This window comes from Opisthorchis viverrini, assembly GCF_000715545.1.
Source record: "Opisthorchis viverrini unplaced genomic scaffold opera_v5_191, whole genome shotgun sequence".
Lineage (NCBI taxonomy): Eukaryota > Metazoa > Platyhelminthes > Trematoda > Opisthorchiida > Opisthorchiidae > Opisthorchis > Opisthorchis viverrini.
The window spans coordinates 274,598-288,735 of record NW_008751847.1 but is presented as its reverse complement, the minus strand read 5'-3'; the positions used below and the strand labels follow the sequence as shown (position 1 = coordinate 288,735).

General features: G+C 45.8%; 1 protein-coding gene across 1 annotated transcript in view; it reads left to right on the top strand.

The window, feature by feature from the left end:
- Positions 1-198: 198 nt before the first annotated feature.
- T265_07873 (hypothetical protein) overlaps positions 199-14,138 on the top strand; it is a gene marked incomplete at both ends in the record, with an annotated part of 70,409 nt that continues 56,469 nt past the window's right edge. Inside the window, 12 exons of the mRNA XM_009173523.1 lie at positions 199-256; positions 286-381; positions 419-538; positions 584-623; positions 657-1,265; positions 1,419-1,599; positions 2,905-2,961; positions 4,542-5,123; positions 7,371-7,640; positions 10,454-10,676; positions 11,146-11,288; positions 12,686-12,834. Coding sequence (XP_009171787.1) covers positions 199-256; positions 286-381; positions 419-538; positions 584-623; positions 657-1,265; positions 1,419-1,599; positions 2,905-2,961; positions 4,542-5,123; positions 7,371-7,640; positions 10,454-10,676; positions 11,146-11,288; positions 12,686-12,834 — 2,528 coding nt within the window. The remainder of the gene's footprint in view (positions 257-285; positions 382-418; positions 539-583; positions 624-656; positions 1,266-1,418; positions 1,600-2,904; positions 2,962-4,541; positions 5,124-7,370; positions 7,641-10,453; positions 10,677-11,145; positions 11,289-12,685; positions 12,835-14,138) is intronic.

Sequence of the window (14,138 nt, the reverse complement as noted above, 5' to 3'; positions counted from 1 at the left end):
ACAGCCACTGACCGACAAGAACAAAACCGACCCGGGAAACTTGGGCAAAAGCCTCGATCCTGTGTATCAATCCGTGAATCCGTGAACAGTAGGCCACCCCAAGGTCACCACTGATAGCGCCAAGAACAGGAACCAATAGAAAAGGATATCTCCTGTTTTTCAGCTGGGTCCGCTGCCGAATTAGGATGACCTAGTCAAATGGCTAGCTTGGATACGGTTCTTTTGAGAGTGGTCCTCGTCACCGCCTTATTCTTAGGTAACTCACTTGTCGTAATAATTTTTCAGTCACGGTTGTGCGATACAATGGATTTTCTTTTGCGTATTTGCTATTTTTACTCGCATGTCCACTACTACCACAACCAAGTTCCAGTAACTCGAAAAGTATGTGCCTTTACCGACGCGTAATATGTTTTTTTAGCGAAAATTCAAGTATTTCTGACACTGCTTGTAACGTTGAGCTGTGTTTTTACGTTGTCACATCCCACGTTGCATATAATCTTGGCTGTGGCGCCACCGTACGATGATGCGCTCAAGACTTGTAGGTCCTCGTACAATTAATGGATTCATATACATTTGCATGTAGGTGAAGAATCAACGATTGCGGCTCAGATCGGCGTGCAACGGTAGGTTATCTTTTGTTTTTCTATCCTTTCTAGACTTAACGGAGTCTTGCCCTACCGCGCAATGCGCCTGGTTCTTCCGGATATCTTTATTTTGGCCGTTGCGGTTGGACTGCTAGTGTATGTGAGTCGACGTGGTCATGGAGGACCAAGGAGACAGGCTTCGGTTGCGAGAAACGTAGCTGCTTCCGGACAAGATTATTCCCTTGCACCTAGGGACATAAGTGAACGCACACTGGCGCCGTACGGCTCACCTCCAGTGGTGGCCAACAACTCAAGTTCCGCCAACCCTCTTTTCGGAAAGCTCACATCGAGTATGGCCGCTCTACCATTTCCTCGTGCATGGGATGAAAACAGAAGAAAATTGTGGCGTGCCTGGGCTGTAGATAACTTTTGTGTTCTTCTCAGTGTTCTTCTGGTCTGTGTTACGGGGATAACTTCTCCCTCTGTTCCGTCAGCCATCTACTTATTGTCCTTTCTGGGAATAGGAACCTATTGGGCGTGCCGAAGTGGGATGAACCCTGTGCCATTTGCCTGCTTGCGTATCTTCTTGCTTGTGTACAGCGGACTGCACGTATGTCTATACTACCTCTACCAATTTCCATTTTTTCAATCCATTTGTCCTGCTAACGGATTCACTGCAAGGTGAGTAAATTGCGATTCTGTTTTCTAAGCACTTTACTATTCTAGCCTAGCATCCTCGTCTTTAATAGGTTTAGTATGTTCTACATGAACAGCTTTTGTGTAAAAAATCTGATATTCGTGTGCTAACTTCCGGGATGTTTACGTCCATTTCAGGTTACTTGGCTTGTACTATATCATGCAAACCACTTGTGACAAACCGGGAGAGATTCTTTTCCCAGTTGATGTCCGTATAGTGGATTTCATCGCGCCGCCGCTCACAATTTTCCTGTACTACGTACTAGCTTTCGAAACTTGGCGTTGGTTGGAAAGCTCCAATAAGAGATCAACACTGTTTGTAAGTTCCTCATTCGCATTGGAATGACTGCATAGCACCATATTTTGCTTTGAACAATGAGGAGCCAAATGGCCGATATGAAAAAGTACATAGCCGTGCAAAAGTACCAAAAGAAAGTTTAGTAGACGGAGCCTTTGACTTAAGACTCTAACCCACAAAGCAGCAGAATTATGTAGGGTTTTGTTCGGTGATCCTACCCCAAAAGTCTGACCCGCAAGGCGGTAGACAATAGAGCTCTCTTTCGAAACCTTGCCTGGAGCCGATGATTCAGTAGTCCGACCTGATCGGCTGCAGAGGGTTGGCCTCACCCGATGGCGCAGGGAGTAAGGCATTACTATCTCACTCCCGAAGTGGCTGCGGGCATCAGGTGTCCTTTTTAGCAGCACCTGACTCTGATTTTAAATGTATTTCTACCGTTTTAAATAGTGCGCCGGTTATCACAGTCAACCATTGGGCGATCGGAGTGTGCGGTTTTTTGGGTCGACTTTTTTTTTAGTCCGTCCTTCCTCGGGGGAAGGCAGCATCGCTGCTTCCATAAATATGGACATGCCGATCGCCTGGAGGAAACACCTTACTGCCTTCACACTCCTATCGCAGAGGACAGTACGACCGCCTGGTGGCGAGATTATTTCTAGTACAGGGCTTCGCTGCTCTTGGCTAATTGCCCCATTGGCCTTCCTAGCATGGTTGCACCTTGTGGAACGGAACTCCAGCCGTTGTAGCTCGCGGAATCATTGAAACACTCAAGTGCAACCCCCGGGTGATTGTTAATTATAGTTATTTAAATACTGGTTCACAGCTCAGTTTGCTTGTGACAAGGCACTCTTCAAACGTAGTCAATATTCATTTGGTACGTCCCTTGAGTGTTTCGTCCTCAGGGTTCACCCGCAACGTTTCCATAGTTAGGTGTTTGCATATAAGAGAATTGCTGTAGACCAAAGAGTGTAATGTGTTGGAATATTGGTAGCTCGGGTGTATTGGTGCAACCAACAGCGCACTGAAGATGTCTCCTCGAATGGTGACGAGACGTTTGCAAACCAATTGCCAAGCTCGGCGAACAGATCAACAGCCATCTGATCAATTACCAACCAAAGAGTGTCTCGATCTTGAGAGTCTTCTTTTAGTGGACAGGTGCTTCACTCAGACTCCACACTTTAAAATTTCCCTGTCCAATAAATTTCTTTTCCATTTTGGCACTGATCTCACGTATCGAATGTTCTAATTCACTCGATATGCCAGTGTTCAAGCTTTTTATCAATCTTAATTCTTGAATTACTATCTTTTTCACTTTTTATCCTAATTCAGCACAACGTCCGAAATGCCAATACACCTGTTCGGACATCACATGCTGTTGTGGAGGAGGTGAGTCGTAACTGAGGTTTTACTCCTCCGTGCATCTCTGATACTGATAAACGTTTTATTGTGACCGTGTGAAGTTTAGGCCTTTCAAGTGGACCGCAGTTGTCAGTACTATAGTAGGGAACATGTCCGTAAAAAATTAAGAGCTTTTCACAGGGAGGATGCGGTGTTGGAGTAGTCTCATTTCATCTCACGAAGTTTACTGCGCGTAACCTGGTCAATAATTCAAATGGATCACACACTCCAGCCTACCGCATCTTTCACTTCGGCAGCCACTATGATGGCCGAGTCAGTTTTAGTGTCATGACAGTGACATCACGATAGACAGTTTCACTTGATCCTGGTTGGTCAGTTTTGTGGTGGACCTCCTAATTTCATGATGTAATTCTCCGTTATCCTGTTTGTCGTATCAAGGTCTGTTAACCCAGATTCACCACGGAAAGGCGCACACGTTGATGGTGCGTCCTCAAAGTTGTTTCCCCCTGTTTCCATCAGGTGTTCGTAACAGTACAGCGGTTGAGGCGCGAACTTAGTGACCGGAAAGTCCAAACTCGGCATCATGACGACCCCTGTCTAGGTCTGAGCGTGCTAACGGTATCTCAGTCCTCCTGCCACCTGTCTTTTAGCATGACAGCTAGGCACCCAAAGGATGTCAGAGCGATTGCTTTAGATTGAGTACGCCTCGAGCGGACTGAAACGATTAACCATTGCTCAGCACATCATTGGGCATCACAGGACTAACACTCCGTGGACGAGTTAACGGATATGCTCTGATATAGTTCCCAGTGTGTTGCTTAAACTGTAGTCGAATAGCTAGCTTTACTTCTGTGGCCTGGTTAATTCATATCTTACGCGCTTCTGAATTTCACGCTGAAATGATTTTTCACCAAATGTCAGTATTAACCCAAAAGGACCACAGCTGAGCTTTGGTGAGGTTGAACTAACCTGGAATACAAGCCTTGACTTTTGAGTGAGTGAAATAACACGCTGTTGAACTTTCGGAACGTGCGATCTGGTTTGAACATTAGAAGATTCGAACAACGTATTCTTGATTGAGCTTGGTGTACTTCTTGAATTTATACTACTTGAATTTTTCGCAGCTTCCGATAGCGAAACAAATAACAGGGACTAGTCTCTGAAACGAGTCCAGTCGGCGTTCTAATCTTCTGACCCGTTCTAGAAACCGGTGGATGAAATGGAACAACATCTATCGAGCGCATTTGTCGGTTGGATGATAGGATGTACGTTGCAGTTTGCTCTTCCACTGGGATTCGAACCATCTGTGCTACTGGTGGGGATCTCGAATAGCATCTTTCTTTGCCGTCTATCTGACGAACGTTCAGAGAGTGATATTGAATGTGATAGCGCACTAATGAGGTGTATTGCCCGTGCTCCATCCGTGCTGAAGAGAGCGTCCTTTTTTGATTTCGCATTATTTAGTCTCAGGTTTCCTCCTTTCTTTTTGCATATTATGGAACTTTTTGTCACAAATTTGGACAGGTTGTTTTTTCTCATGTGGTTATTTAAGTGAATTCATTAATTTTATCGCACCTGACAAGCTTATGTGTTCAAAATCCTTTCAGACAGGTCACCCTTTGGAATACGCAAACCTGTTGCCCTTGGACGAAGTGGCTGCTTCTTCAGAGTCAACGAACACCGTAAAAATCAACACCAAGACACCCTCAGTTTCGTTGGCGAATGAGACTGCGCAGATCTCTCCGGACGTCCACACAATCGAAAGTACCAATGCTGCGCCTTCCCCCAGTCCTCAGTCTCCTCATAGCGATGTCGACAGAATCCTCATCAATAACAACTCCACTGCAATCGACCGAACACCAGACGACATCGCTTTACCAGACCTCGGTCAATCACATTGCGCAAATCCGCCAGTCCCGGAAACGCCAGCTCATAACTTACAACCTGAACCAGATTCGAACACTCGCAAGTTTCCTCGTTTTCACGCCAAACTAACGGACCGAGTTACCGATCGAATCCAGCCACATTTGGACGTACTTTTCAGCCTCACGCCACCGTTTGTTCTGAATCCTTACGGAATGGGCATAGATGGGGGTAACAACAACATGAGAGCAGAACGTCCTCTACTTCTCAGTTTGCACTTCTCAGCAATTCGACATAGTTACATTGTTACGTTGATAGCTATGATGGTATGTTTGATTTTGTGATAGTCACTGCCATAATTTTGAACACTTTTCTTGAATTGAATTCAAGGATAAGGCGTTAGTGTTTGTGAGGAAGGTCCGTATTTTAACCTACCATATCTTTTTGTTTGCATTCGAGATAGCTCAGCGATTAATGCGCGAAATTACTGACCGGAAAGTCTGTGGTTCGAACCCAACCTCACCATCTTGACTGCTCCCGTCTAGGTCTCAGCCCGGCATGGCAAGAGTTACAGCAAGAGTACTACAACCGTATAATTATTTCGGTCGCACATCATCATTAGGGGACGAAACATCAATGTTGATACTGATGTTTCGCCGTCGTACAACCACAAGGTTTATCTGATTATACCTGAAGCTCACGGTGAGAAGAGTAGAGACTGGTTGAGGAAGCGAGGTGATGGGAGTTCAAGTGCCTCCACCTCCAAACACTCAATTGAACTGTCTGGAAGAAAACTGACATCAGTTCGCCACCATTTCTTTCAACACCACCAGCCAAGCATGAGAACGGTCACGGGACTTTGTTCTGGAAGTCGGACTACACCAATATCACCCCTTTGTCAGGTCACACGTTCACATCGCGGTTCGCGCCATTGTGAAGGAGGAACGGAGACAAACACCCGTCTCAGTAGACTATTCCAAGTGCTCAGTTCATGGCGAAGCCACTGGTGCTGGGTACACACAGTATCTCAGTTGCGTGACTTGTGCGCCGATTGCGGACCGTAACTTTGGAATTCGATAAGCAGTAAGCGTTGCTACAAGTTTTTAGTGGAGGTGAATAAGGGGTACCTAATACAGCAAACTCCTTCAACAGGATTATTGTTTTCTTAGTTCTGCTGCAACAGACAAGATACCTCAAGGCTGATAAAATCTACTTTGCACTATCGCTTTAGGATACCGTAAACGCTTTCGTTAGACGCAGTGCCGATCTACCACTGCCTGAAGCTTACGTTGGGGGATAGATAACGCGGAAGTGGTTAGAGCGCGAATTTACTGACCGGGAGGTCCGTGGTTCGAATTTGACCTCCGCCACTGGACTTCCCCTGTCTAGGCTTGGCGGAGCAGAGCCGTTCTCCTTGTAGGTATTCATCGGCCTTACCTTATTAGGGTTAGAATTTCGTTCAGTTTGTCCTAGCTTTGGTCGGGCAATTTTAATGCCATTCGTAAACATTAGTTGGTGTGTTTTGTGGGTTATGTGAGCACATGTATATGCTAGTATGTAGACCTTTAACGTTTGTTAGGATGCCATAAGAATATGCCCCGAGGTAGGTAAGCTTAAGTGGCGTGTTCGTCCTGGCACTATCAAATTCGAGATACAGGCGACTGGTTTTACGCATTTCCGTCACATTTATCAAGTTTTGGAGGGCTCCTTAACCAACGGGTCATTATGGTATAACAATGATGTTTTCATCACCTTACAGTTGGTTTCCGCCACAACAATAGGGACAGTGCTAACAGTCACGTCAGCTCCAGAGTTTGCCCACTAGATCTGAAGAACAATGTTGCACTCAGACTAAGTAATGGTAAAAAGTCGTTCGGCTGTGGCATCTTTTCACTGCATAACTGACATACAACTCCAAGGATTCAAATATTGCTCGGTTGCCTTGTCCTAGACAGCAGCTATCGGGAAGCCAAGGCTGGGTGCGAACCATGAATTTTCTGACCGATAGCTTTGCTCGTTAACAACTGAACTGCCTCGAATCGAGTGAACACGGACATTATCATGTTATTGACAGCTGGTCTCCCCCGTGCATTGATTTCCATGACAGAGCGATGTGGGTAGATACAGAGAAAAACAGCAATCTCTCTCGAGGGTGTTGTTTTGAATAGCCACTTGAGTATTTCGTCTCAGAGGGATTTTGTAATAAATAGTTTTTAATGTCAACAGGGTGGTGTCTGTTTACTGCCGTATTTACTATCCTTTTACGAAGAGCACACAAGACTTTGAACCGCGGTATTTATTGCGTGGGGTACTGTAATACTTATCGGAGGGCTCCTTTATTATTCATTTTTCCCTCACGGATTTTGCCAAACTAACTATGAAAATTGTGAATCTCAACTTTTCATTGCTAAGAAACGTGTGTAGTTCTTGAACATCAGTCATAGTCCAGTAAAACCCATAACTGGTTGTCGGGTTACTCTGATACGTATGTAAGTCTGAAACGCGCCGTTCTTCTTAGCTGTTTTGACCTGGTCACTGAATCTCACTTTGTCTTCTATTTTTACATTTTCTAGGCTTGGGCTGTAACCTACCGAAGTTGGTTGTCCTTCATTCTCCTTCTCTCTGCGTGCATCATGTGGATCAGTCCAAACTCGAGGGCAGCGTGTCTCTATGCCAGTCCAGTGATTGTCTTGTACGCAATCGTACTCATTCTCATTCAATATGTCTACGGTTTGAATCTGACAACCGCTGAACTTCCGCAACAGGTCACTCCAGATGGCTTGGAAATGGAAGAACTGGGTATGAAAAAGTGGGAGAATTCGGTCGGTGCCTTGGGCTTGCAGGTCAGTTGTCTTCCTACAGTCCAGTCTCACCCGAAATAACAGGATCCCCATGGTCCGAGACTGTTTCACAGTTTCATTTACTAACCTGAAAAGATCTGATCCACGTTGCAGACTTTGATGTTCATGCTCTGTGTTAAATTGGGCAGCATCCATCTGTTGTTGAAATATTGCTTTCCTTGTCTGTCGATGCATGTTGTATCTCCTAAAAACGCATGCAAGACTTCACTTCGGTCGTGCACCTCAAGGCGCTCAGGATGAACTCCTCGGGTATCCGGTGTTTCGCAATGGCCCCTGATAGCTGCGGTGTGCATGCAAGACTTTCGGTCGTGCACCTCAAGGCGCTCAGGATGAGCTCCTCGGGTATCCGGTGTTTCGCAATGGCCCCTGATAGCTGCGGTGTGGGGGTTCCATTCAGCTTGAAAGCTGAAAGCGTCTTGCTAGACTGAATCCCAGTGGACAGTCGTCTTTGTGCTGTGCAGTTGTTGGCTCAGCTAAGATCTTTGCAGGTCGATGCGGTAAACGGTGTCTATCTGTCGTATCGGCATACTCCCCAACAGACTGCCATTCTGAAAATGAGAAGGACAGGTTTTATCAAGGCTTGTTGCGGCTGCCTCGGTCAGCAAGAAGGATAGATATAATAATCCTGATGGGTGATATGAATGTCCCAGTTGGACAACTAAGTCCGGAAGAAACATATTCAGGTGGTGGATTTGAAGTCGATTTTCAGTGTGCGGATAATGGGGAGCGACTGCTTTAGTTGTGTGCTGATCATCCTCCGTTCCTGGCCACTAGGAACTTCCAACACAAGCGCTTACACCGAGTTACTTGGGGGCCGCCTACCACAAGACAGCCGTGGACTCAATTGGATAGTGTGGCTATGTTACCGATGGACAGGGTCAATTAAAGATTGTCGTTCCTTCTGGGGTACTCAGTTTGACTCTGATTATGCCCCTTTGCGCAAGCCCAGTTACCACTTCGCTTTCCGTCAGCATTACGCATGCCAAAGCAGAGCAGCTGCAATAATCAACTGGGACAAGTTTCAGTAACTGGAAGGTATCCTTCTGCTCTGGCTAGAAGTCCGTTGGAAACGAATGGTCATACGGATAACGAAGATTGCTTGGCGTTCGAATGGAAGCGGGTTAAACAAGCTACGTTCTCAGCTTTCAAAAGTGTTTGTCCAAGCCATCTAACTCGACTAAATGAAAACTGGACATCATCAAGATCAGCAGATCTTATCGCTATGTGAAAGGCTTCACTAGGAACAAGGGACTATGATTGCGCACGCGCACAAATGGCCCAATCGCGCAGCCAGTGGCGCTTATGAACCAAAGCTATCACCTTCACTGCGTAGCTACTCAGTTCCCCAACTAACTGAACATGCCATCGCCTCCAATGCTTGGCTCGATTTCTCCCACTCTTCCGCTTCCTGGTGATCGAAACTGTAGTAGCTGGAACCAACGTTCCTAAGGTACGCGGTTTATAGCTAAGTTGAATCAAAGGATTTCCCAGGTGCAGCGTTCCTCAAGAGTGTGACTTTTCGGGCAACTGAAAAATTAGTCTCCGTGTGTATGTCAAGCTCCAATTGATAGGCACACTGCCTGAATGCTCGGTTTGGCAGACTATTGTTGACAGTTGCTATCGTCACAAGCATATCTACGGTGAATACCTGTTAATACAGTAGAATAATGCTAGAGAGCACTTAAGTTTAGACCCCCGTAGTGCGACTCCGTGTTGCACGAAGCCTAGTGCTGATCAAACGCTAGTCAGGTTTCACTCGCAGCAGGATGTGATTCCAGTTGCATGTGAGTATAGACTTATATGTTATACCAGATGAGCCACTTTTTTGGTTCATGAAACCGGAGAATTTTCTCAATAATCTTTGAAAAGTATGGCTTTTTCACGATCAGGCGGTAAGCAACGTGGGTTGAGGATGCTAATTTTCCTATTATACCGCTATTGTCCAATTCATACAACAGATCCGTTAGTGCCTATTAACCCCGTCCTCGATGATTAGGTCTGCTTTTTTCCCCAGTTCAGTGGATATACCATGCCTAGTAAAACATTGGTATTCATACGTTTGAAAGTCGTCGTCTCCTCATGTGGAGTGATTTTATCCCATCCCGAACTTGGAGGCACCATAAGGTACCGTTCGGCACCATGTGTCCTGACCTGTGGGCTGGCTTATTCGGTTGTTCGGTCGATTGATCGATTTTACATCGGTTTCTGTAGCAGAAGCCCCTTGATTTTGATAGCCTTGAATTCGAGTCTTCGTGACCACTTTTCAACTCAAAACTTCTGCTTGGCCAAATGGATACAAGCGGAGTTTTTCGGTAAAGGTTTAGTTAGGTGGACGAATTTTCCTAGTATGCATAGGTGCCGCTGGTACATTTCCATCCAACGTGGTCCTTGACCGCCTTGTTTGGGACAGGTCGCGTAACGTCCTGTAACGTCCTGTAACGACCGTTTCCTGTACCTGAAATCTGTTTCTCGTTTGATTGACTGTGTTCTGTTGTGTTCTGATTGTCCCTGCGGTACTCCGCTGTTGCCTGTGCACTAACTGACGGATGAGCTTTTGTTGCTTTGGTTTTTTCAGTCCATTCAGTTGTAACTGAGAAAGACATCTATTTACCCATCCCCTCAAGGTATACCTGTTGACTGTTTAGAACGAATTAATTCAAGGTGCTTGGTACTTTACACCCAACTAATGTTACATTATCGCATTTGTTGATGGGCCACCAAGATGAATAGAACGCTGGTTGTGTAACATGTTCATACTGAGAGAGGTCTTAGCACGTCTCTTATTTTCTTTTTAGATAACTTTCTTGGTTTTCTTCTGGCTGACTCTCCGTCTATTCGTGAACGAGCGCTCATATCGTCGTTACACCACACGTTCTCCCACTGGATACCCGTCCGTGGGACATCTTATTGGGCGTGGCACCTCGATTTGGGGCCGGCACTTGGCAACCAGTGTTGGGTCCTGGTTTGGATCAACCTTCGCGTTCGGTACTGTGGACAACACGGCATACCGGAGATTTAGTACGTTACTTGGTGTTTTTTCCGCTGTCCCTATACTCGCTATTTTCTCATGAAACTGGTTTAGTGATCTCTGTCTGATTTCGGCCACACTGGTCATTGCCATCTTGACTCGTGTGAAGTGAATTATTCAGGTTTTAGCAGTATTCATTCACTGAGGCCTAGTCGTAGAACCTATGATTTTGTCTTCTCGCCTCAGGCATCGTGCTTAGAAAACGCAGGTGTATCGTACTGTACACTGTTTCAGTAGCATTACATGAGCAATCATATGAAGGTGGGTATGACCTTTCACACTGCCTGGACGTCTGCTTCTCCATTCTTCATTCCAATCTGAACACCACTTGTTATTCGTTACCACTCGTTATTCGCTACCAATGAATTCCTCAATTGAGACGCATTGAAGACCTAGTGTATTGTGACTCAGCGAATTTCCCTGTATTTAAAATCTCTTTTTCTTTCTTACCTAATCTAGCCGAACTACTTCGTGCTCTTTGCGTCAAATATTGGATTGTTGTTTGTTGCCTGAGTATGCTGTTGATTTCCATCCAACAACCGGTCGTCATCTTCCGAATATTTTACATGGTCATGTTGATCTACTTCATGTTTTTCTTTCAGGTAAGTTGTGTGTGGTCTTCCAGGCTAAATCCAAGACACAGTTATCAACCTTGCAACCCCTGGTTGGCTTCTCTTATGTTTTGTTGATGCCATATTATCTGCGCAACAGATGCTGCGCTTTTTGTGCACTTATGGTGCCCTTTCTTTGGCTCGCAACTCCGTCATTCATCAGAATGTTTTTTGCAGTACTCGTCGCTGCCCTCCATTAGGGCTTTATTCACCTGTAGGTTCTCTATGCTGTCTCTAACTTTTTTGAGAAGAAATTTACGGCACGCTGCACATCGTATGCAGCAGGTTTTTCTGACAATAGTCTCAGATACTGACGAGGATAGGGCTTGCATAAATAACCTCGTGCAAGTGAACGTTCCCGGCTTGGTTGACAATAACCGTCTAAACGGAACTGGAGGCTATGGGTTATACCTTAGCTTCTGTCAACATTGCTGACAGGAACACCAGTTTTCCCCGTCGTACAAACCACCGATTAATTCATTGGAAGTCGTGACGTCAAAATCATACCATCATCATTGGCAGATTCCGATCCACCACTGTTAGCGTCATTCACGTCATCATCTTCACTGTAATCGTCACTATCCTCATAGTCTTCATTGTTGCCATTGTCCATTACCCGTGACTACCAGTCTTCATCATCCGTCGTCATCCACCATTAGCTACTATCATTCATTATCGTTCTGCATTATGCACGTCATCATTATCACCCCTGACCATCCACCATCATCTGTCAATCGTCATCCACTGTCATTCGTCATAATTTACTATCGCACCCCATGGTCGATCCGTCATCCACCATCCTCCATCACCACTTGCCATCGTTCATCACCGTCACCCGCAGTCATCCGTCACCATTATCGATTGTCTTCATTCATCACCCATTGGACTTCCATCGCTATCTATCATTCTTCCTCATCATCCATCACTATTCGCAATCATCATCCAGGGAGCATCCGCCGCCCTTATCGTCATCATCTGTCATCGTCATAGGTCCATTGTCATCTCTTCTTCCATCACGACCCATCACTGATGGTAGCGCCGGCGTTGAGCCACCTTCGCGCCACCACCGATCAGCCACATCTTCGCATAGAAAGAAAATCGGACGATAGGCGTTCTCAAAGATACAGTTCATGGTTTCCGATTTCAGCAACCAGTGTATCAAGAGTAAATGTGCAATAATATGCTCCAGTTTGGTGCATCATCTAACTTTAATCCCGTCATAAGCAGTCAGTCAGGGTATATTTTTCGCTGATGATCGTTGCGGGAGCGATCGTGTTTATTTATACTGCCTATCCAGTTAGTGATCATCACCTAATACACGGGATTTTTACCTTTTGCTCAGTTTTTTTTCAGTATTGTCTCATTATGCCTTCAATATTCATTTTCAGGTTAGCTACGGTTTCTGGCGTCGGCAAATGATCTTCTTCTGGTGGATCAACGTTGTCTATTCCATGGCCATTTTGCTCTGTATCTACACCTACCAGTTCAGGAATTCACCAGAGTTTTGGCAGAGAACCACAGGATTATCAGAAGAGGTGTAAGTACGATAGGACCCTTTCTGATGCTTTTACTTCGATGTGGCGCTGAATGCACTGAACATTTTCTGCCTACTCTCAAAGTTCTATGCACTCAGAAAATTAGTGTGCTCATTCTCCCATCCGTGCTCAGCCGGGATATCATAAGCATCGCCATAGACAGCAGTACACCAGTGGCAGATACTTAGTTGCCGTAATTTCGTAAAGAAGGAGGGGTTAGAATAATGGGGAGGCGCAGGGACAGAGTACGAAAAGGCCAAGGACTAGGGACATGATATTCGGACAATATTCGAATAAACACACAAGTCGGATTAAGACCTCATCGGCGCACAACGGCAGGCTAACCTCAACTGGCCTGTTCGGATAGAAGGTGATAGCACGCTGTCCGCTGGAACCATGAACTGCTTTCTTGCGAAACGTATAAACCACCGTTCAGCTCTGGTAGAATTTTTTTCTTATACCATTCATCATCATCATCATCATCATCAAGGTGATAGCTGTCCGCTGGAACCATGAACTGCTTTCTTGCGAAACGTATAAACCACCGTTCAGCTCTGGTAGAATTTTTTTCTTATACCTACCATCATCATCATCATCATCATCATCATCATCATCATCATCATCATTGTCAGCTGTAAGAGCCGCGCACTCGTCGTACACTGGTTGAAGCTGCCGCAGTTTCGTTCACCGATGATTTGGGAGGGGGGTAGGTAGCTGCGCATTACACGTGCGAGCTCGTAAATTGGTGCATAAATCCAGCACTGTCAGTGGGCTGTCAAGTGAAGGATGGTTGGAAAAGAAGCTATACATTGAAGGCAATAGCTTTGATGCACGAGCGCCATTGAGGGCGCGACTGGGCCATGTCTGACAATGTCTCCAGCCATTGATGTGGCCCGTCTCGGGGTCCTCATCCAGGAAGACCGCAATTACCAGCGCAGCTGAGTTTGCTGGTAATGGCTTCGCTGCCAAGTCATTGTTTGACCGCCTCTGGCTCTCTTCCACCCTTCACATGGTTGGGCGAAAAGAGCCCTTCGAGGAAGTCGGTCGACTGGCATACGCAACACGTGGCCAAGCCAGCGCAACCTGTGCAGTGTGATCAATTCATCTATCGAGGTGAGTTATTTCTCCCGAATACCATTCGACGTACTTCAGAATTGCTGATCCGGTGTTCCCACCAGATTCGGGCAATGCTCCGAAGACATCGATGGTCAAACACTGAAAGTCTTTTGACGTCCTCGGCGCGCAGCGGCCAGGTTTCTGATCCATATAGTAATATGGAGCGCACCGCAGCATTGTAAACTCGACC